The 22755-nt window shown below is 34.8% G+C and overlaps 1 protein-coding gene across 6 annotated transcripts in view; it reads right to left on the bottom strand.

Moving 5' to 3' along the window:
- Positions 1–4902: 4902 nt before the first annotated feature.
- The window catches only part of BRD1 (bromodomain containing 1), a 59823-nt gene continuing 41970 nt past the window's right edge, over positions 4903–22755 (bottom strand). For 5 of the 6 annotated variants that reach the window (XM_084498289.1, XM_084498290.1, XM_084498287.1 and 2 more), the window contains 5 exons: positions 16022–16157; positions 14341–14468; positions 8758–8867; positions 7164–7318; positions 4903–6373 (listed from right to left, as the gene is read on the bottom strand). In XM_084498289.1, coding sequence (XP_084354415.1) covers positions 6190–6373; positions 7164–7318; positions 8758–8867; positions 14341–14468; positions 16022–16157 — 713 coding nt within the window. In that variant the 3' untranslated portion in view covers positions 4903–6189. Of the gene's footprint in view, positions 6374–7163; positions 7319–8757; positions 8868–14340; positions 14469–16021; positions 16158–20613; positions 20876–22755 lie in introns of those variants that run through there. The other variant, XR_014685910.1, reaches the window with a different exon arrangement.

Raw genomic sequence — 22755 nt, 5'->3', positions numbered from 1 at the left:
TGTTTCAGCTGGGAACACCTGCTGACGAGTACTCTATTAGACATTTTCAGAAGAAATAAACATCTGTGGGAAGAAACAGACAATTGTGCAGCAAATTAGATTAGCTCACTTCAAATTATTTGATGAAATTGATCTGAAAAATTGATCTTCAAGCTTCATCAGCATCCTAACTGCATCTCATATGCGTTCTCCCCATAATCATCATCCAAAAGAAGTGCAGAGGAGTAACTTCAATTTCACTTTCTTCTAATATGTGTACATTACAGACTACTCAGTTCCACCATTGTAAATACGGCTGTCATAGAAAAAGCAGAAAATCTAGATTGCTAGTTAAGCTCACATACAATCAGTCTGTAGTGTTTTTGTTTGTTTGTTTGTTTTTTCCTCCTGTTTAAATCCACTTAATTACCGTCATTTTCTTTGGACAAAGATGTCTATTAAAACAGCTATTTTCATTGGGGAGGAGAAGAGTGAAGTAGTAGCAGCAGTAGAAAAGACATCTCTCTTAACACAGGTCTTAATTTTACTTCATAAAGGAAGCACTACCAAAATGTAGCATCTTGTCCTGGTTTGGACAAATAACATCTATTTAATCCCCAACTCCCCCTGTGCTGGTATTTAAGCATCACTTTTTAAGGTTAACTCAGGGAAGTTTACATGGCAGAAAAGAAAAACTAATTCTAGGATGTCCCTATCATAGATAGAAAAGTCATGCCACATATGAAGCAAAGTATAAGCCAAAGAATTACTATAGCAAAATAAAATTTCAGTCAAAACAGAGATGTGGGTACAAACGCACACACATAAATCTGGTCTAGTATTTTAAAGTTTTTGCAGGAAACTAGGAAAATGCTATTGTACTCTCTCAGCCCATCTCAGCTATTAGCTTTCTACCTAAGCTTCAGCCACCATCACTTCTTTCACCAAATCCTTGCAGTGGCTTCATTGCTGGTGTCAGACACTGGCAGTCAGTTTCCCAAATTCCCCCTTTTTAACAGAAACACTGCTTTAGCACTTCAGCTGTTCTTCAGAAAGTCCAGAAGTCCTCTGTGAGTTCATGATTTAAAGTTTTTCATATAGTCAGTCCCCCATTGATAAAAATTTCTTCTTGTAGTTCCCCATCTACTTGAGCACAGCACATCAAAGTCATACAGCCTTAAAAACTATTCAGATATGGAAGATATTCTCAGCTATTTAAAAGGACTAGGAATATTGGGGAAGAAAAAAAAAAAAAGAATTGTGTTAATTTCAAAATAACTTCCTTTGTGAAACTATGCAAAAATGTGCAGATTAACGGGGAAACTGGCCATACTTCTGCCCACTGTTTAAAGAGGAGACAGGACATAGAAACTATTTACATTATCCCAGAACTTTACGTACTTCCACAAAGCTGAGGTTTGCCTGATTTGCTGACAGTGCTGCTTATTGCAGAGGAGATCAAAATAGACAACCAAAAAATGAGCTGAATTTATCAACAAGCAGTAGAAAAAAAGTCTGTCCAGAAGATCACACCGGGATTAATTTTTTATTTTTTTTTTAATAGACTTATATTGCTTATGCTGCCCCCTCTGCCCATATATTATTAGCAGAAGATACAACAGGATGACCACAGTTACTGCAAGTGTTGAATTTTTAAAACTATGGAAACAAACCTTGAATAACCTTAAAATACAGATGCTGAGATCTTGTATTTTCCTCCTCTACCAGAAGACTTTATAGCAGTTTCTGTTGCACAAGCAATGAAAGAAAGATGAACGAATTAGATAGATAAAAATAAGTTTACAGACCTCTCCCACCAAATGTCGATTTCCAAAAAGTTTAAAATATATGTATATATTGCTTTTACCAATTTCATGCTATTCCAAAAGAGCACTTGCAACTTTAAAAATTTTCATTAGCTTGAATTTGCTCTTTTTCTACCATATCAGAGAAGTCTTAAAGGAAATAGATTTTTTGACAGAAGAACTGATAAAATAGGTATGTTGGAACTGAATGTTGTTTTATAGAAATGTACACAAGAAAAATGAAGTGTTAAGTAGAATGTGGACAGCAAATGCTTCCTGCATTTATGTACACTTCTATGTGTTATAGACTTGCAGGAAAAAAAGTTTGTTTGTTTGTTTTTAAATACAGATAATGACCTTTACCAACACAATCACCCGGGAGAGCTTTTATTAAATTCCCTGTGAATATGCTTGAGACAACTTTTCTCTACCAGCCTGCTGGGTAAAGTGATTGTCTCATCTCTCACCTTCACCTCCAAATTTGAATATTTTTGTCAGCAACTCCCTTTTACTCAACTTGCACTATGTTACTAGCAGCAAGAAGTTCTGGATGATTTTCTGTCTATAATCCTCCAGAACGAATACATAGCAGTACGCCTCTGAACAGAAATAAACAGCTAAATAAATCACTGTGAAAAGGTAACTTGCCTGTCACTAGCACATAGATACAAACTAAGAGAGCCAGAAAATCCAGTGTTGCTGCCCTACCTACCAGCTCTTCGGGGGAAAACACACATTCTGGGAAAGGTTCACTTGCAGCAGGACCATCAGAGAAATCCACTTTTAATGGACTACAAAAACTAGAAGCAGGAAAGACTGTTTTACAGCAAGAAGTTTTAATAGCAGCATTTTAAAAAGAAAATATTAAATATTTATTTTGGTGAATGTTGATGGTCTGTGTGTATTGCTCCCTCTAGTGTAAAAATACAAAATCACAATCAGCAAACATTGCAAAAATCACTGTGTTTGGTAACAAATACATATGTATTTTTTAAAGTCATTACCCCCATTTTTTCCCTAAATATTTAAAACATGATTTCTCACATTTTAATACAAAAGAGACAGATTAACTTTATTTCAGCTTCTGATCTGGGATTCTTGCACTTTATTAGCTGGGGATGATAACACCAGAATTGACAAGTGAAGATGCAAATCTGCACGCTGTATTTACTGTTGTAACACTCCTCGAGAAAATAATAGGATATATTTAGATAGTGTTGTTCCCTTCTTTTTCCTCCACCAGAATACTAATTTGCATTCCATAATTATTGTACAGTTATTAGCAGACCATGCTCTTACAAGACACTAAGTTGTAGAGAAGCACATTCTCAGATACCTATGTATTCATTTGGCTACTGTATCAGGTTAAACCCTAGAATTGGGAAATTCTAAACAGGTATTCATTTCCTTACAAACACATCAGTGAAGAGCAGCAAGTCTGAGAAAATATTTTATATTTGAAACCAACCTGAAGAGCCACTGGAAAATACTTGACTTTGGCATAGGAGCATAGGAAAAGCTGTAGCCATTGCTGCAACCTCCTCGCAGACAATGTCCTGGGACAGTTTCCATCACATGCACAAAAGAGAAAGTAACACAGCTTTCCATGCATTTCATCAAAAGAATATCCAGTTTGTATAGGATGCTTAAAGGGCCTCTTTGAAAACTACTGTTTTCCAGCCCAGAATTCTCTCAAGATCAAGAAAAACATCGTTACTTTCTCCAAGAACTGATGAAGCTGCCTCTGAAGATAAAACCAAGAAAATGAATCTTGAAGACCTGAGCCAAATTCACACTAAAGCTTCCACTTAAGATTTGCTTAAACAATTTGTTACAGAACAACAGAATTAAAGCCCCACTTTTATTTGCAAAAAGGAGCTTTTTTCCTCCCTCCAATGTTCCCCTATTGGAAGCAGTTGAGAACTTGGGAAGCCTTCTGAAGAATCATTTTCAACTGTGTATTTTTGTTTTTGAACTGGTACTTCATACTTCACATATATCAGATTTACAAAATTATCATCCTATTCCAAACTGCAATTACAGTTTTTCAGGGATCTGAAAAATCCAAAAAACCACATTTTTCTATGCCTGCCAATCATTATCCCATTTCATACACACTGATTCTAAGTATATTTGCTGTCTGAAATATGATCTGATGCAGGCTACTTGCTGAAGACTCTCTTAATAAGCAAACCTAAGATCAAAAGTGGTTATAGCGTCTCAACAAAGTGCAAGCTCCATTTTCTTCAAAGGTAAGAATGGTGAAATGGCAGATTTTGAAAGTCATTACACAAAAGTACTAATGAAAGCCAACAACCAAATTTTCATTTTAGTTTTCTACCTGATGTGGCTATTGTTTCTGTCAGAGCAGCACACCTGTGATGCTCCTTGCAAGATACCTACCATCACTACTTCCTGCAAAGCAAGGTTTATGGTCAAGACTGAGAAAATGATTTGCTTGCTCATTTGTGAAATTTATCCAAGTACTCTGTAATTATGAGAGTCCATTATAGGTGGTTGCTCTCAGCTAGTATAACATAACTAGAATACCTACCAGGCAGAGGGCTCAGTAAGGATGACACTGTATGCTATAGCATGAAAACAATTGGATTCTTTAACTAGCTCCTCTAACAACTCAGTCATGGAGTAAGAGAATGGGCACTACAGCAAAATTTCAGGGGCTAAATTCAGGACAAAATTAACAGTTGAGAAAGAAATTTTATTTCAAGCTTCTAAGGGGGTATTACAAACAATAGAGAATAAAAACATTAAAAACTATTTAAAAAGTAATTGTCCCTTTAAAATAAAGATTCAAGCAGGTTTAACAATGAAGTATGCTATTCATGAAGTTTTAAAAAAAGATTTAAAAAGTATTGGTTTTGCTGTATTTGCTAATCCTTTATAAAAAAGCTGGGCATAAATACTTCGTGCATTCATATGCATTATTTGGTGTTTCATACTATATAACTTGGTACAGTATTTAAGATATCACTGCAAAAGAGTTCAAACACAGTGCATTTATAAATAATGGAGTCATTATAAATCACATTGCAAACATACCTTGCCATTTTCATTGTTACAAATTCAGTATTCTCAGTGAAGGTAGGAATAAAGTAGCTACAACAATCAATATCTTGACTTTATTTTTTTTTTTAATATAAAAATGCAATTCTGGAAACCCACCCTCCTTCTTTCCCCCTGCCCAAACATAATGCTTTACTTCTTAAAAATAAAAATAAAGTACTAATTCTATATACATCACATGTACCATACAAAAATGTATCCAAAGTTTCTATTGCTACCAAAGTGTTCTAAATTAAAAGTTACATAAATCCCCTCATTGGAAACAAAAGATTACAAGTTACAAAAAAAATCAAATTACACACAAACCATCAAGTTATTTTTATACAATTTCCAATACATTTTTCTCCCAAAGCAAGTTGTCTTCTCATGTGCCTGTATAAAAATGCATATCAATATATTTGTCAATTTTATTTTTCATTATAAAGCAAATTAATACATTTTCTACAATAAATAAAACACAGGGAGGCACATATATCAACAAAATAAAATCAATGGAAGATAAATGGGATATGGTTTTGAAAGAAATAATGTGCTTGCAGGCTTTAAGCCAGATTTGTTTAAAACAAAAACAATCTTAAGTTATTTTGGGCAACAATGGAGTGTTTTTGGTGATTTGCAAGTGATGTACATAGTATAATTTTTTTTCTCGATGTCTTTCTCACAAAGTACCCTCCAAAATAATGCAACTTCCTTTCTTAAAATACATATTTGTAATTGTAAATTTACATCAATCTTAAATATGTGGTACTTTGTGCAAAGAGCAATGATTTACACAAACATTCAGAAGTCTTTTTCAGAAGCTACAGACCAAGGAAGAAATGATACAAGCAGCACCATATTGTATATGATTCAGGCAAACATATATTTGATGCCATTTTGATATTAGGCTTTACAATTCACTAAACACCTTAAGCTGGAAGGTGGTGCTTAGGTAACTTAAACTTAGAAAGAAAGAAGGAAAATAAACAGCATGGAAACAAAAACCAACTCCCTCCCCAGCAAAATTATAAAAGGAATTAAAGAACTACTTCTAAAATCAGAATAAGTTAAGTGTTGAATATACATTTATGTACAATTATGAACACTATGAACAAGACATTTTAACAGGTTTAGTGGAAAATCCTCCAAACTACAACACGATAAAACCATTAATCAATATGGCAATGGTGATTTAGAAGAATTGCTCAACAATTTCAAGTTTGCAGAACTCAGCCACTGAATCAACAATTAAGGGGTTGTATCTTCAATACATTCTTTTAGACAAAGAGGTTCATTAGAAGAGTTCAAGTCTGTGGTATTTTTCATGCCTTGGTAGAATCTGTTAGTCAATATCACTGAAGTCACTGACTGGTTCTCCATGTACTCTACTCAGGTGATTCATAGCACGATCAAAAGCAATCCTTACTGCTTTTCGAATGCTTGAGTTGCGGCCTTCCATCATTTTTAACTTGTCTATAGTCTCATCTATCCCAAGGGGAACCATTTTGGATTTGGGAAGCCACTGCCTGTAAGAAAAGGTAAAATAACTATGTTAAATATAGAATAACATCACAAACTTCGTCCAGAACTGTAAGGGCTGCTACACTGTGTTTCCCATTTAGTGGGTCAGATTTGCCATTTTTAAAAAGAACAGTGGAATGTAACTCGAGATGTAACTCGATAAAAGGAAGAAAGAGAAGTAGCTGAAAAACTTCCATACCTAGAAAAAAATAAAAAGATCTAGTGGAAGGGGAAGACAATGTCTGTGTGAACATTATGTGAATTCTCCCCTCAGGCTCCACACAGCATATTGCTGATAATGAAAGAAATAGAAAAAGGGAAGGTTTCATGGACAAATTAGAAAGAGTTAAGTACTTCAAGTGCATATTAATACAACATGTAACTAAGAAGATTAAAAATTTAAAGAAAAGACACTTGAACAGATTGGAAGATGCATCGTCATTTGGAAAACAATGATGAAAGCTGATACAGACAAATACTGAAGACTATCTTTAAAAAAAAAAAAAAGAAAAAGATCTGTGTAGTTAATTTATCAAGTCCATATTAAAACCAGCTTGTAGATCAAAACAAGTTTATATTATTGCCTTCTAAACTGACCATAAATAAGTATCTTCCAGTATGATACACGTTGATGCAAGAACAGACTCCAATATTTTAACATTATAGGTGATACATCTGTATGAAAAAATATATAAAGTAGGAATGTCTTATCTTCTCTAATGTTCTCTCTTACACTTAAGCTACAGACTTAAAGTTTTAAATCTCTGTATTGAGAAAAGTATTTTGAGAACATACCAACTTCTTTTGTTGTCAAAAAACAGTACTAAGAATAGCTTCTCATCTGATTTGGTCTGCATTTGTTCTCCAATTTTGAGTACATCCAGGGGTGGCACTGGTATAGTAACACCATTGTGATGGCCAGCAACACGAGGCATCTTGGGGTCAATAATCTATAATAGAGAAGAAAGGAGAGTTCCTGATTTAAATTTTACATCTTACACATAAAAGAAAAAATAAATAAATAAATCCAGCCTATGTAGCCTATGTTAAGGTATGGATATTTGTTTCTGCAAAAACAGAGTCATACCTTTAAAATCTGAAGGAAAAATGAGCTCTTAACAGAATCAAAAGGAAAAAAAAAAAAAAAAAAACAGGAAGAAAAAAATAAAGTAACTTTCAAATATCTTGCATATAATATTTAATTATCAGAAAACGCTACTAATTTTTCAATAAATTATAAAGTGACAGTCACAAATAAAACTCCTTTGTAGATACTTCACAGTATTAAAAATTGCCCAGTTGCCACTGAGGAACAGTTCTATTATTCCATGGCTGTTCCATCCATCTCTTCCCCTACAAACTTCTGTTATTTTGCCAGTTTCCCCATTGATATCCATCTTAATTCAAAATAAACTGGTTATGCGAACTAAGCCAACAGATAGCTAGTAACTGTGGAGAGTTCATGGAAATCACAATAACTTTCTTCTCTTGAGAAGACTGAGGTTTAATTCCTCTTGATTGAGGTTTAATTCCTCAATCAGCTCATCAACAGAGAAACACTAGTGTTTACATAAAACAGCGGACAGAAAAGGAGCCTTTTGGCACCTCCTAGTCATGATCGACTTAAATCTAATACCAAACTGCACCATTCAACAGACAATCAAATTTTAAGCATCTGACCGAAGTGTGCTTGGGTCACCCACTCAAGTGCTTGGGCACAAACTCAAGTGCTCTGAATCTCACCTCCACTAGTTTTAACCTGATTTTGTTATGTTCCTGAGCTCCCCAGTAGGCATACCTTACACCAGTCACATGATTATCCAGTTTATTATATAAATCAAGTCATGAACTGTTTTTATTACCCCAAAGGCCTGCCTGAAGCCATTCAAACACTTTATGAGTAACATTTTCTCTACAAACTCTTGATTTAAGCAGAACTGTGTTTATTTCTCCTAAAATAACATGGACACAACAGCTTTAAGTTTCTAGCATATCATTCACAACTAAAAAAAAAAAAAAATGGTTTTATCCATTGATTTTTTTTTTCTTTAATGAGCTGCTGAATTTGAATACTTTAAATTTGTTTTGCAGCAGAAAGCATCTCTTAAGTTCCAACACTAGCAAAATGTCTGTCAAATGCTTATTCAGTTGATCCTCTAAACAATATTGCAGTGACAAAGACTAGTGAGACAGTTAGGGTAATAGACATCATTGGCTCAACATCTGATATTGCAGTAATTTTACAAAAAGGATTCATGTTAAAGCTGTAAAGAGGGAAAAGTAATCCACTTCTACTCAAGGTAATTCGTAACTTCCCCTTCACGCTGCGTTCGTGCATCAAGATTTTCAAATCAGAAACTAGAGTACTGATGGAAAGCTATGTACTCACCAGAGCTGGGTAAGAAGGATATCCACTGCATTTGGCCCATACTACTTTCAGAGGCTCAAGAACAGATGTTGCAGCATCAGTTGAAATCCACATACTGCTATGCCCAACTTCTAAGAACAAATAATAATTAAATATAAGGTTAGTATTTTACAGAATAAAACCTCAGACAAATCAGCAGTTGTTTTCTCAACAATATTTTCATAATCATTAGAAATCAAATGTATACCAGTATTACCTATGTGCAAATTTCAATAAAAAAACAGGTAATGTTCACAATAGCTCTTGAAATGTTACTAGTAGCTTAATCCAAGTTTGCAGATTAAGAATGAGTTTTTAGAAGCTTCAAGAAACTGCCTATCATAGAACAATTCTTAGAAAGCAAGTGCCATCAGAATCTTATATTCCCTTTTACTTTGGGAAAAAAAAAAAAAAAAAAAAAAAAAACATGAAAGAAAACAAAGCTGTGGTACTCCAAAAAAGTGTTTGTTTTGAAATTATGACAAGCCTATCAAATAGGTGATGGTATGAAAGATATAAGTTGTGATGGCATTAAAGATGCAAGTTGCATGATCTTTCTAAGATGTTGGATATAACATATAACAAGATTAGCCCCATGTCACTCACAGCACTTATCTGATAAACATAACAATAGAAACGTGTTTAAGTTCTAACTTGCTTTTTTGTCATTGATGCTCATTTTCTTTCGATTTAAATCAGAGCTCTTGTCCCTCTGTCTAGCCCTTTCCTGAAGCAAAGTAAAAAAGACCAACAGGATTCAAGGAAGCAGCTGCAATAGTGGTTTTTCCTTCTCAGGAGGCAGCACAACAGAAAGCTAAGTTTATGTTACTGCCTGCTTCTACCAGAATCCTCAGTTTTCGTCTCTGTTGCTTCAATCACCACTGGACTGAAGCACGAGACAGGTTTAAGCCATTTAGTCAACTAGATCCACAACTGACTCCTGTCAAGAGACTGGGCAGAAGACCATGAGTTGCCCACTCAAGATGGAACTTGGGGCAGAGAATGTATGAAGATGAGAATGAAAGGTCATGAACTGTAGAAGTGAGGAAAAACTTGTATGGGGAAACCTAACACCAAACTATAGTTCAGAAGCTACAACTTTTTTAGGAGCAAGACAATACTTGGTAGAAGCAGCTTTCTAATTGCCAAAGGAAAGTATGTTAAATTCTTCCTAATTTGCTTCTTTTTCAAACAGGCAGTACTTATAATGAAATCTGACATGCAGATACATATTCCATTTGAACATCAAGAAAATGGCTTCAAACCTTGAAAGTGAGGAAGAAAATACTTGAGGTGATCACTAAACAAAGAGGTCAGTCATTCTCCACAACATATTCTATGTCAATTTCCAAATAAAGGCTTTTCATTCAACTATAGCTTATTTTCAATCAATGATGGTATCAACATTCCAAAAAAATACTTGATTGAGAAGTTTAAGGCTAGAGATTCACAACCCTGTAACATGAGTTCTCAAAATGCAGTAATTCATAGTAATCTGCCACAACAGCTTAACCAAGATGCTAGATGCTTTTGAAGCTAAAAAAAAATGCTGCAAGTTCTGTTTCAGCTGTGTATATCAGAAGAGAAATAGCACCAAATGCATTTTTTTTTTCAGCGTTTAAGACCTTAAACAAGTGTCCCAAAGAAAACCGGGATGTTTGCCACCAATTCCAACAGACTTTACAGATGAGAACTTTAATCAGTGGATTCCATTATATAACACTGTGGAAATAATGCAGTCTTATTTCTATTTTCTTTGTTGTTGTTGTTGAAACTGAACTACATAACCTTGGAAGAAAACTGAACTACATAACCTTGGAAGACCTGTTACTAAACAATTTATGGGTTTATTTAGTTGTTCCTTTCTGAATATTTTTAGAAGTCTTATTAGGATTTTCCTCACTTTCTCATTGAAAACCATAATAATATTCTTCAGATGAATAAAATACAATACACTCAGAAATAATAGAATCAGGCATTCTTATACTTCAAATACTATAGCTGAATTCATTACGTATTGGACATTATGGAAAGACATGTCAAATCTTTAGACAACTTCTTTATTTCCTGCTTTAATACCAGTATGCTAAGTATCCCCAAGGTGGCTAGACACAGTCATGAATTTTTAGATTAACGTGTCTTTTATACAAAAAACATTTTGAAAACGTGTACAAAACTGTACCTGGTACATAAAAACAGTACAAGTCCTCTTTTTTGAGGGGGCAGCTAACAGAAGAAAGAAAAGAAACCTACATTATTCTCAGCTGTAGAGGTGATACAAAAATGAAAAAAATGATATTTTAATGCAGAGTAGAAGGTCATACATAATCTCACTAGAGGAACACAGCAAGACTCCCTCAGAGACTTCTCAGCTGTATAAACAGTAGGGAAGAGTCGCAGAATATTTTCCTAGTAAGAATTTATTCCATATGGTGTTAAGGGTTTAGTTTACTATTGCTAGCACAGATGGTTAGTAGTTTTGTTTTATGCCATAACAACTCTTTATTTCCTCAAGCTACGAGAGACAATGCATTTAAGTTAGCAGTCATGACAATGTACTGCTGAGGATTTTAAAATAACAGTACTCACACTATCTGAAAACCAACACTAACAAAATACCAGACACCAGACTAAAGATCCTACATAGTTCAGGGTAAAGACAAGGATGTCTTTCTAAACATTTCCTCCTCCCCTTACAGACTTCCTACTTCTCACGATGTTTTAAAAACAACTACTGTGTTGTGGTTTTTTTTTTTGTTTGTTTGTTTGTTTGTTTTCATGAGCATTCTCACAATGAAGTTGATGAGTTTAGCTTTTTGAGTAGATTGAGCAAAACACCCATTAGGTGCCAGCACTGCAGGCCTCAAAACTTTAAGACACTTATCTTCAAAAACAGAGTTAAGAACTTCAAAACCCCAAACTTCAAGAAATCTGCACAGCTTTCAGCAAGGACCAAGAGTTTTTTTGTAGTTCAGTAATGAACTTTGTTTTAAATCAGAAACTTCAGCCTCAGAGAAGAAAGTCTCTTTTTCTTCTTCTTTTTTTTTTTTTTTTTTTTAAATAACTGAAACATGACCAGAGTAGTAAGAGTGCACAGTGGTTTTTTTTGTTTGTTTGTTTGTTTGTTGTTGCTGTTTTGCTCTCAAATTACTTAGAGGCAACTTTGATTTTAACATCTAAATCTGCAGATGAAGCCACAGATACGGAACATATATAAGCTTCAAAAATACTGAGCCCTAAAAACGAGCTATGATCTCTCCAGCACAGATGGATCAATCTTTAGCACAAGAATTTATACTGAGGCCTTCCTTTTATTGTTTAACTTCTGGAAAGCGTTCTTTCTGCCATACCTGTTGAAATGAAGACTGTGCACAGAAGAAAGCTATTTGAGTCAAATGGTGTGAGACCTTCCCTACAACCTGCCCCCCTCCTCATTTCCCATTCCTGCTTACCAGCCCAAAATCACTGAAGGGAAAAACAGCATCTAGACACTGCTGGAAAAGATACTGTCACTAAGCTTTACTGAGGAAAGAAAGAAGTTTGACAAGAAGGTGGAGAAAGTGATTGGCAAAGATGGGGGGACAAAGAGTTTAAAAGTTGAGACAAAAAGAATGAGAGGGATAGACTAGGAACAGGAGAGCAAGACAAGAATCTTGGATAAGGAACAGCTGAGCAAAAGGACTGGGCAAGGTTCAGGAGGAGACAGGCAGAAGACTGCACTGCCACTCTTGCCCAGCAAGTTCCCAACCCTGTAAAGGAAGTCCAGACCTACAAATCTTAGTGTACCTCTGTATACAGCACCTATTTATGAAAACCACTCATAACATGTCTCTATTCATCTTCCAGTGCTCCTGCATAACAAGGACAACAACCGATTACAAACAGATGATTCTCTATGAAAGACAAGAAAACCTACCTAAGCCTACAAATTCAAGCCCCAAAAGTTAGATAGAATTGTAAACTGTTTTTGAAACCTTAATTTATCCTCTTGCATGTATTTATACCTCAACGTTGTCTTCAGGTTTTAATGCAGAAAATATTTTTCCGTAATATCCTTAACTTATTATGTACACTAGGTAGACAGCATGCTCTACTTTGCTTTGCAAGTTCAACAGCAGTCCTGTAAAATTGTTTGAACTACAGTGTGCACATATGTCAATGTGTATGTGCATGCATTGCAGTGTGCATGTATGACAATGACTATATCAATCAGTGCAGAACTGCATCCCATTGTAACTGCAGTATTACAACATAGTAGAGGTTTTGAGTTAGCATCTTGTAAATAAAAATAAAGCATTACTTGGACAGCATGACTGTAAGCACGGTGTCCATTTCTAAAGCACATGTAATCCATTAAGCAGAGTTGCTTGTGACATTTTACTAAGCATGGGCAAAACTTTGTTTTAGTTTCTTCTTAAAATTCAGGAGTTTACTAATGAAAGTAAATCATGACAAAGTTCCAGTTATGCACACAACATAAGCAACATATTTCACTTCAGTCCTGCCTGTTTCTTCTTTATCTGCCAGTAAGAATGCAGCTGAAAGAATTAAAATTATATAGAATATATAAAAGTATATAAAATAATACCACTTCTCCTTTGAGGCAGACTTAGAATGTATCTGAGAACAGAGACAGAATTAAGATGGATCAAGGAGAGTTTGAGAAAGCAAGTACAGGAATTCTAAGTGGAAAGTGTTAAAAGTAAGACTAGCCAGGATAGAATAAGGAAAGTAAATGGAAAAGGCTTTCTTGTATAGTAGGTTACCATACAAATAAAGATCCTAAACCTTAGAGTAATGAAGCAATAGCTGAAAACAGATTAGCTGCAAGAAAGAAAACAAAACAGATCTTACAAGGAGGAAAGAACAGAGTAAGTCAAGCAGGGTCAGATAAAAAGTACTGGAAAGACATGAAATAATTATAGATAAGCGAGAGGAGCTGTAAGGTCAGGGACTAACGACAAGCCTGCTAGACACGGCAAGCTTGACCCCTAACTGCAGCATGGGAACACTGTATTTTACAAACAGATCTACAGATTAAGTAGATGACCTACTTAAATTGTGCAATACAATTTAAAAATATTAAAAGAAAGGCATATCACCAAAACATAATTAATTCCCTGAAATATGTTAATACTGAATTCTTAGAAATTCTTGCTTTATTCCATTTTTTTTCCTGAAACAAAGTGGACCATGTCTTACCCACCTGTCAACACATTTTTGCAGAAGAGTATACAAGAGGTAAATGCTAAAATAAAAAGCCGAAAGAAAAATGCTAACAGAACCACAAACAGTACTGAAGTCCAAGTTCTGCTTGTACTACTAGAGTAAGCTAATTCACTTTAAATGCCACTTATTCATCAAAACAACATTAGATATTATTCTTTTTTCTTTAAATTTGTAAAAAGTTGTAAGCATAATCTAGCATTTTCTACCATGCTATCAACACAAATTTCAGAACTCTTTCCGCTGAGAAAATAAGAACGTTAGAATAAGTTGAACTAATGGACGAAATATAGCTGCATGGTATTATTAAGAAAACATTTATTTATAAATAGCAGTTACCAGCTGCAATTCTTGCTGCTTTGGCATAGTTTCCATTTTCAATGCATGATATCAATTCACTTCGATCTTCCAATGTGTGTCTTCGTATAAGCGCTGGTTTACCTTTACCACACTTTGGTAGGCTGAAACTGCAAAAGTATGGATATTAAAGACCATCCCTTGATAAATTAACATTGTTCCCTAAAAATGAAGACTCTGAACAAGAATTTGGAATCATACATGGTAAAAATCAGAGCGACAAACTCTGAATGGATTCCACGTAACAAAAAAAGTTAACCACCACAAAAGCTACAAAATTTCATGCACTTAATTGGTTTGTTATTAGCAAAAGACAAGCAGAATGCAATTGCACTTCAACTTTAGTGCAGGTTATACACATTCAGCATGAGCAGCTGCATTGTCTCCAGTGTTAGAAAATGAATACTGGACACATAGAAACACGTTCCCTCTGCTCCAATAGTCCCACTAAACAGAAAATGCAATTATTTTCTCTTTCACTTTTCATTACAAATTTGAATCTTTCACTTGTGATACTAATGTCTATACACAAAGTGAGAAAGTTGTTCTCAAGAGTCTTATTGTACACCTGAGTTCAAGAGATCAAAGAATGTGAACAGTAGTTATTCTAAGTCGTATCCTCAATATATCACATTCACAAGAGACCCAATATTAAATTCTCTTTGCTCCTGAAAGCCTTTTTGACATGAATGCATTAACACCACTCCCTTAGGTAATTTAATACCAATCATGAACAAATGAACTAGTGTCTTCTTTAAAAAACAATAAAAAACTCCCTCTCCCACACAAACCCCACAGATTCATCCTATACTCCTGTATGCTCTATCCTACTGTAACAAACTCTGTTCTTCTATTACTAATTTTCAAACTTCTTCACATCTCTCATCCCATGAACATGAAAGTCGTGTACCACTGCCACCCGTATTTCTAGGCCAAGACAACACATATCAGCAACCGTCATTCCATGGACCCAAACAAACCCATTCAACTCTACTGACATGTTACTTCCTCAACTGTCATAGCCCAGGACTGGAGATAGTTACATGAAGGCTTTTGGAAGACAGTGCACCATTGGTGATGGAGAAGTAGACATCAGTAGTGACAGAGGTGACCGTTCCAACAGTCCTATCCTATCTTTAACAACGGGCTTCACAGAGAGACAGTCACCAGTTGGTATATGGGTAGGTACCGTCACCACTGCAGAAACTACCCGGTGGTCTGAATCACACACTGACAACCCACAGTTTCACGGCTGCTGAATTCACCTTCCCTACGGAGAAGACTCAGCTTTGGAGATTGCTCCCTGTCCCCATCCCCACTGATTAAACACACACATTTTTAGTGTTCAGGACTGTGAAGGCAATTAAAACTAAATTGTACACACATAACATGCATATATATCTATCCATCTATATGTATTTATACAGAGCAGGAGAGCAAGACAAGTGCAGTCAAGTATAAAGTGTGCCTGGAGTTGCAATAACCTGAATACAACAAAGGAATACTAGCAATCCTATTAGGCGTCTCATGTTTAACACACCACCGAGAAAAATGAAATGCACTCTTTTTTTCTAAAACGTATTCAATCCTGCTATGTGGGTCACAAGCAGCACAGAAAACTGACATATTCAACCTCAAATTTGTATTTGATATTCAGTTTTACCTGGTGTTACACAAAAGACTGTTACTAGATGAAATACTAGATTCTGATGCACAGCGACGACGAGGTTCAACTTTTCTCCCCGGAGTATCATCTAATGCTCTCTCTTTACTTCCATCTCCAAAACCATTTGAGAGACCTACAGCACAACACAGAAATAAACTGCATCAAACTGGAAAAAACCACACCATTTCATTAACAATTTTATATACACACACATTGTATAATTATTGTTCTGTACCTCTTAAGCATTTTGATAGGATGAAAAAGAAAGAACATGAACAAAATATTTCATTTTCAAAACACAGTATTATAAATAGTAGGATCCTGTAGTCCAGTTTTTAAAGTTAGGATGGAAATTTAGGTAACATAAAAAAAGGTGAAGATTTCAATATGGGAAATGCCAAACAATATCAAGTTAGTCTCTGTACGTAATGCTTCCAACATGTAGTACATTAAGACAGTCAAGCCGCAGAAGCTGGGTAGAAAAACCAAGGAAAAAAATGTTACAAACCATAGACAGATTTACCAAGTCAACAGAAAATTCATTTGAAAACAGGGTTACAAACATCAATCCAGAACTACTGAAAAATCCTTTTCAATTACTGAAAGTAAAAAGTGGGAGGGATTTTCTTATGAAGTTAGCTAGCTCTTCCTGAAAGAAGTCCTTTCATTTTAGTAATTTCAAATTAACATCATGTCAATTTTCTGGGATCAAAAAATTAATAATATGCATATGTTTTTTTTTTTGATTAATTAATTAATTTTTTTTTTTTTTTTTTTTTACAATCTTTCTCCTTATTCAAGTTCAGATACATCTGAGTATTTTTACTTCACAACTGTAATGAACACGTAACAGAAAGCTTTTACATTACAAGCTACTAATTTGGTGGGCTGTCATCAATCCTGGTCTGGTCTGCTAATTCTCTAAAAACATAGTTCTTATAAGCAGAACTTGCTGGAAAATTCATGGAGTGAGTTTGTGAAACCCATCGTAAAGCCAATGTAAATTTACCCATCATAAATTTGATTAAAACAGACCAACAAAGTGGTTTAAGCTAACATTCTAAAGAAATTTCCCAAAGGGAAAAAAACAGTTAGAACTTTTTTCTGTTTTCTGAATTATTTTTTTTTAAAATAAAGTATCCAACACAGACTCCAGGATATCATCAAAAGTGAACTGGTTTAAAACAATGGAACTAGCTTCCAATACACTACCACAAGGAGAACAAAATTTTAACCTGAACTCAATTCTGAGCACATTTATTTCCTTACAACAAATTAAAAATTTTAATTCTGTGTGCATAACCTGCATGCTTCTCATAATGCAAGAAAGAACTATCCATCATAGCCATCATATTATCAATCTTAAAAGTCATCATATTCTTTGTTCATTCAGACACAGTTATTTCAGCTTACGTATCTTCACATCTCTACATAGGGTACTGAAATAAAAGCAAATTATGACAGGATTCCCCTTTTTGAGTTCTAATTGTTTCAGTTTGTCTGTTGCATCCCTCTATAGAAAGAAGGATGAGAACTATGAACTTTAGCTTAGCAAGCCACTTTGTATGATCCAGGCATATTTCAAAGGGTTTCCATTCAATGATCCCCTCCAGAAGACGTTCCCTTTCAATTAAGTTTTAATGTTTTTTAAAAGAAAGAAGAATTTATTCAGTAATCTAAGAGATTACTGAATATGAGCATTCCCTTTCATTAGCATTTACTTTACACTAGATTTAAGAGTGCTTAGGTACTTTTTTTTTTTTTTTTTTTTTAATATTTAAGAATATTAATTTTGATTTCAATTGAAGCAAATCAGTATAAATAGCTGGGGATTAAGTAGAAGCTCTGTCCTAGACTACGTTGAGTGGCCTGTTGAAAAAGAGTAGGCTTTATGAGAAAGCCTAAATTCCCCTGTAAAACTATCATTGTACACTTTATATAGCACATAAGATGAAAAACTAAACAACTTTTCTGCAAAGATAGAAAGGTGATCTTAAGTCTCTACACGTAACTTTTCTGTTCTTAGATATGTGAGGCCTATTTTTCAAGTGGATTGTAAAGACTGTTTTGTTTTCACCCTGCCACAAGCAGGCACCTAGTTAATATACACCAACCACAGAAACAAGTTACCTTACAGATTTCATTTTAATTCTACAGACAGGTCGAGTAAATACTGCTACCAGAACCAGAGCAGGGTTCAGGTTCCCAATGGACTGAGAAAGTGAAAGGAAATACATCTTCTTATGAGATTAAACACGCATGGTATGTTCAACCCAAATACAACTTGGCTATGTGTCTGTGTACACCTGTGCTGTATGTGTACGTATACCTAGGAGAAAAAAGATCAGGGACCGGCTTCCCATTTTGATTGCTTCAGTAAGTTTATGACTGGGCTGCCACTGAAAGGGATGGTTTAGTGCTCTCAGTCCCTTCCAATGGTTTCGTCTCATCTTGATCCCTGTCAGTACGAAGAAATGCAAGACCACGTGTTGAACTAGTTTTCAGCCACACACTGGGAAAAGCAACCAAGTAACTGCATGACTGCTGATATTGAGAAACAAGGGAAGCAACAGGAACATACAACTATAACAACGGGGACGGCTCTCTGCACTGGCAGTCCAGTTCAAACAGACTATATCAGAAGTTTAACAACTCATTTACTTCACTAATGTAGGTTTTGAGGACTACAGTAATTCCACCTGTCCTCCCCCCAACATATTTATCCCTTGCTTGCGGAATGAAAAATGAAGAAAATGAGACTATCAGCAGGAGCAATTTTCCTGAATATCAAGCCCTTAATGATATCAGCTTACATAGTCCAGGAGGCTCAGTTTATACAGTCTATTCGTCAGAAACTGTAAGTAATATGCAGAAATTGTAAGGAATATGCAGTATTTTAAGAAAGGAACCTCAACACTTAGTTTAAGTGAAACACACATATGTGGTCACACAAATGCAGTGGTTCCCAAGTGACAGGAAAAAAAAACTTGAAAAAAACTTGACAGGAAAAGCAGGCAATTAAATTTATGTGCTTTATGGTATCACTGATGTCCAAAAAAAAAACACAAACAAATATACTACATTTAAATGCTATAACTGGAAATGTGTTTTTGAGATCATTATAAAACTCCTTCTCTCAAGAACCAAGAAATACCCAATCTCCTCCATCTACTGGAAGAAGTGAGATTAGAAAAATTCCCAATTCTTTTGAGGAATTTAATTTTTTTTGGCTCAAAAGATATTACTAAGAAGGTCAAATAAAGAAAATCTGTGAGAGACGTAACTCATCCTGCTTTTGCATGTTAGTAGCCTGGGTAAGTTTGCAACAAATTGGCATGAGACACTCAAATTTTCCAAGAGCTCATGACTATGTTAGATTAAATGAGCTAACACAAACTAGAACTTCATTAGGTCAGGTACTAAACTACTTACACACACACCCTTCACTAAAACTTGAGATTTTAGTGAAAATAAACAAATAAAAATCCCCCAAATCAAACAAAGGCCTTTAATTACTGGATGATTTCTTTTTCATTTCTCCTCTACTTTTAAGTTTCTTCAAAAAAGCACTCAAAGGCAGAACTCCTTTTTTTTTTTTCTAGAAAAGGGAAAAAAAATCACAAATAATGAAGTTTACTGTCAATCTTAACTGCAGTTTAAAAAGAAAATAAGAAGTCAAAGAAGATCAGCTTAATAGTTGTTCAAAGGTTTCTCTCCTCCCTGAAAATTATGTTTATCATGGAAAGTTTCAGCTTCGTAACAGAAGCAGTTTGTTCTTAAAGTGCAGTCAAAACTTGGGCTGACTGTCTACGTCAAGCAAGTTAGGATCTTCTTGTCGATACCACATAAACAGAAGCAGGAAAAGATAACTGCAGAGAGGCAGCATACGTTTGGAAAAATGAAAGAGGAACAAAACCCAGGATAGTCCAAGGAGCAGCATACTCCATGAACATACAAAACACTACTACATAACACAGAGCTGTGCATTTTAGACTGCAATCTGATTTTGTAGTTCTGCTGAAACAAAAACAAAGAAGCAGAACTTGTATAAAATTATTCTAAAGCAATTAAAAATGTATTATGCATAGCCTGCTGCAAAGACAAGCATATCAAAACATAAGATGACATGCTATATTAAAACCACAGCTGAAGAGCTGAGAAATGAAAATAACAGTTAAATAATTTCAACCACTCCAACAAAGTGGGAACATTCAAAAAATGCCTTACACAGTCACCAGCACTTATATAACACTATTTTGGTTGATTTTTACTAAGCAAGGACTAATCAAGTCCTGACTTGTGCACTTACCCAGCACGAGTAACGTTAGCCTTCAGTAAATATATATATATAAAGAAAAAAATGTATTTTATTAAAATTACATAAATGCACAAAATAGAGCATTCTTTTGTATGCTTTAGTTCTCCAAAGAAGATCAGACTGGGTTTTTGGGCAGGGAAGATGAAGATGGAGTGTTCTGAACTAACCTGCTCTCACAAAGCACGTTTGGGGAATAAAACACTGGGACTAGTAAAAATCTGCGACCAATTTGAGTCACATATACTACAACATGTACAACTTTATAACTTACGGAAATGGGGCAATATATTGAATGAAGAGCATAGTTTCATATATGTCAAAGACTTCCTCCAACAGTGTTCTTTTTTTTGTTTGTTTGTTTTAAGGATGGCTGGTGTCTCCAACATGATCCAAAATAATTACTTCAAATGTAATTGTCTTTCTGCGCTCCAAAATGATCATTTAATTGGATTCCATTCCATGTTGAGGATAACAGAAAATAATTAGGATCCAAAGAGATAAATACCCAGCATGATATTAGTTAATATGAGAACCTGGAAGACAGTGAAAAAGCCATTAAGTCTCTCTGAAAGGAAACAGAGCTTTTAAATAAATAAGCCATCCCTACATCAGTGTCAGAGACAGTGAAAATGATACAAGTGCTCCACGTATTCTAATACTGATTCTCAGCTTAAGTTTAAAAAGGGGAAAACTAGATTAAAGGTTTCACTTTGATTCAGTCCTCTTTGTTGAAAGAGAAAATATATATAAGTCACTAAAAGCACAGAAAAAAATCTCCAAGTGCATGATACACATCAAGAACATGGTTTTGAAATGCATCGAAAAATCCCTCCAATAAGAAGTAGAAAGAGGATGACCCTATCTTAAGAGGATTTATGTATATAAGTATGCACAGAGAGGATAGAGGAATACTTTAAGTTAATAAATAATCAGAAGCTATTGTATTCTTAAACACATAAATGTGCGTATTATAGCAAGAGGAAGGCATCCACAAAGTTTTTAAAAACTGAACTTTACAGTAGATCTATAAATGCCTTTTTCCAACAGGAAACTCTGGAACATAGTGAGAGTAATAGAAACAATTATTCTTTTCTGAATATACAGACGAATATTTGAGCATGTCAGAGTTTACATTCCTTAACTCAGTCCTAACAGGACGCAGACAAAATAGGAGCCAGTTATTCTTAACATGAAGGTGTCAAATTTTGGGGTTAGGAGTCCCCCTGGAAATTAAGTTTTTAAAAATGAAGTTGCTTAAAATTTGTTTTGACAATTGTTCTAAGAAAGCAAAGAAAGCTCAGTGTGAGCCCTTGAAATGGCACCTACATACCGAGTAACAACAGCTTTCAAGACCCTAAACAGAAAATTCCACTTCTGTTGGTTCAGGTAACATGTAATGAATACCGCTTAGGGGCTCACAGAAGAGTCAGTTTGATATGTTTCAAAAGAATGCTTAAGAATTCATCCTATATCTACTAATTTGCTTTGAAAACTGAGAGTAAGAAGTCTCTCTGTCTGCTAAAACAGCTGAACGCGAACTGCACAATAGAAGGGAAAAGTGATCAATATTTAATAACTGCAACTTTCAAAAGACAAGGATTATCTGTTGCTCTTCTCACCGAAACAATGGGATCGTTGTGTTGTAGGATGATTGTTCAAGACAATTTAAAATACACAACTGAGAGGCAACACTAACGGGAGAGTTTGAAAACATTCCAGAAAGAAGAAAAAAAAAAAAAAGAAAAACAGAGCATATAAGCAGAAACAAATCATAAAAATTGTTTTAAAACTTCTAGAGAGCATCAGCTGTTCTGGTGGTATAGAAAAGACTGATGACAGCAGTAGTAGTATTACTAAAAGCCACAAAAAGCATACGTACAAGCCTAAGGAATTTAAAATTCACCAAAAATTTGGATTATTTAGTCAGCTCTAGTTGATACAATTTATGATGTGTAAAACACTCACAGATGGTTGCAAAATACAAGGCTCGAGAGCCTGAATGACACATAGATCTATCATATGTCATTCAGGATACAAGAAATACAATGACCATAGAAAATCATTAATATTTAGGAACATTTACTTCTAATTATGTTGGCCAAGACTACTTATGAAGACTTAAGATCAGTTTTCTGTGTTTACATCTAGCAAATTCTGAGATAAATCACAAAAAAGGAGAACTGAAGGGGCATTGTTAAAAACTTTGTTCTCAACTTGTATCATGAAAGAGCATGAACACTGCCTGTCAGTTGATCTTACTGCAAACTGCCCAGAAGCACCTACAGAGGCAGACTATGCCATTTCCTAGTAAGTTATTTTTCTTACGTTATTATCTTAAGGATTTTATACACAGCTTTTACCAACATATTTTTTTCTTCCTTCTTTGAAAGTAAATATTTCCCTTTAACTGGGG

Source organism: Aythya ferina (assembly GCF_964211825.1).
Source record: "Aythya ferina genome assembly, chromosome: 1".
In the NCBI taxonomy this organism is placed as follows: Eukaryota; Metazoa; Chordata; class Aves; order Anseriformes; family Anatidae; genus Aythya; species Aythya ferina.
Note: the sequence above shows the minus strand (reverse complement) of the source record. Positions and strands in the feature narration are given on the sequence as shown.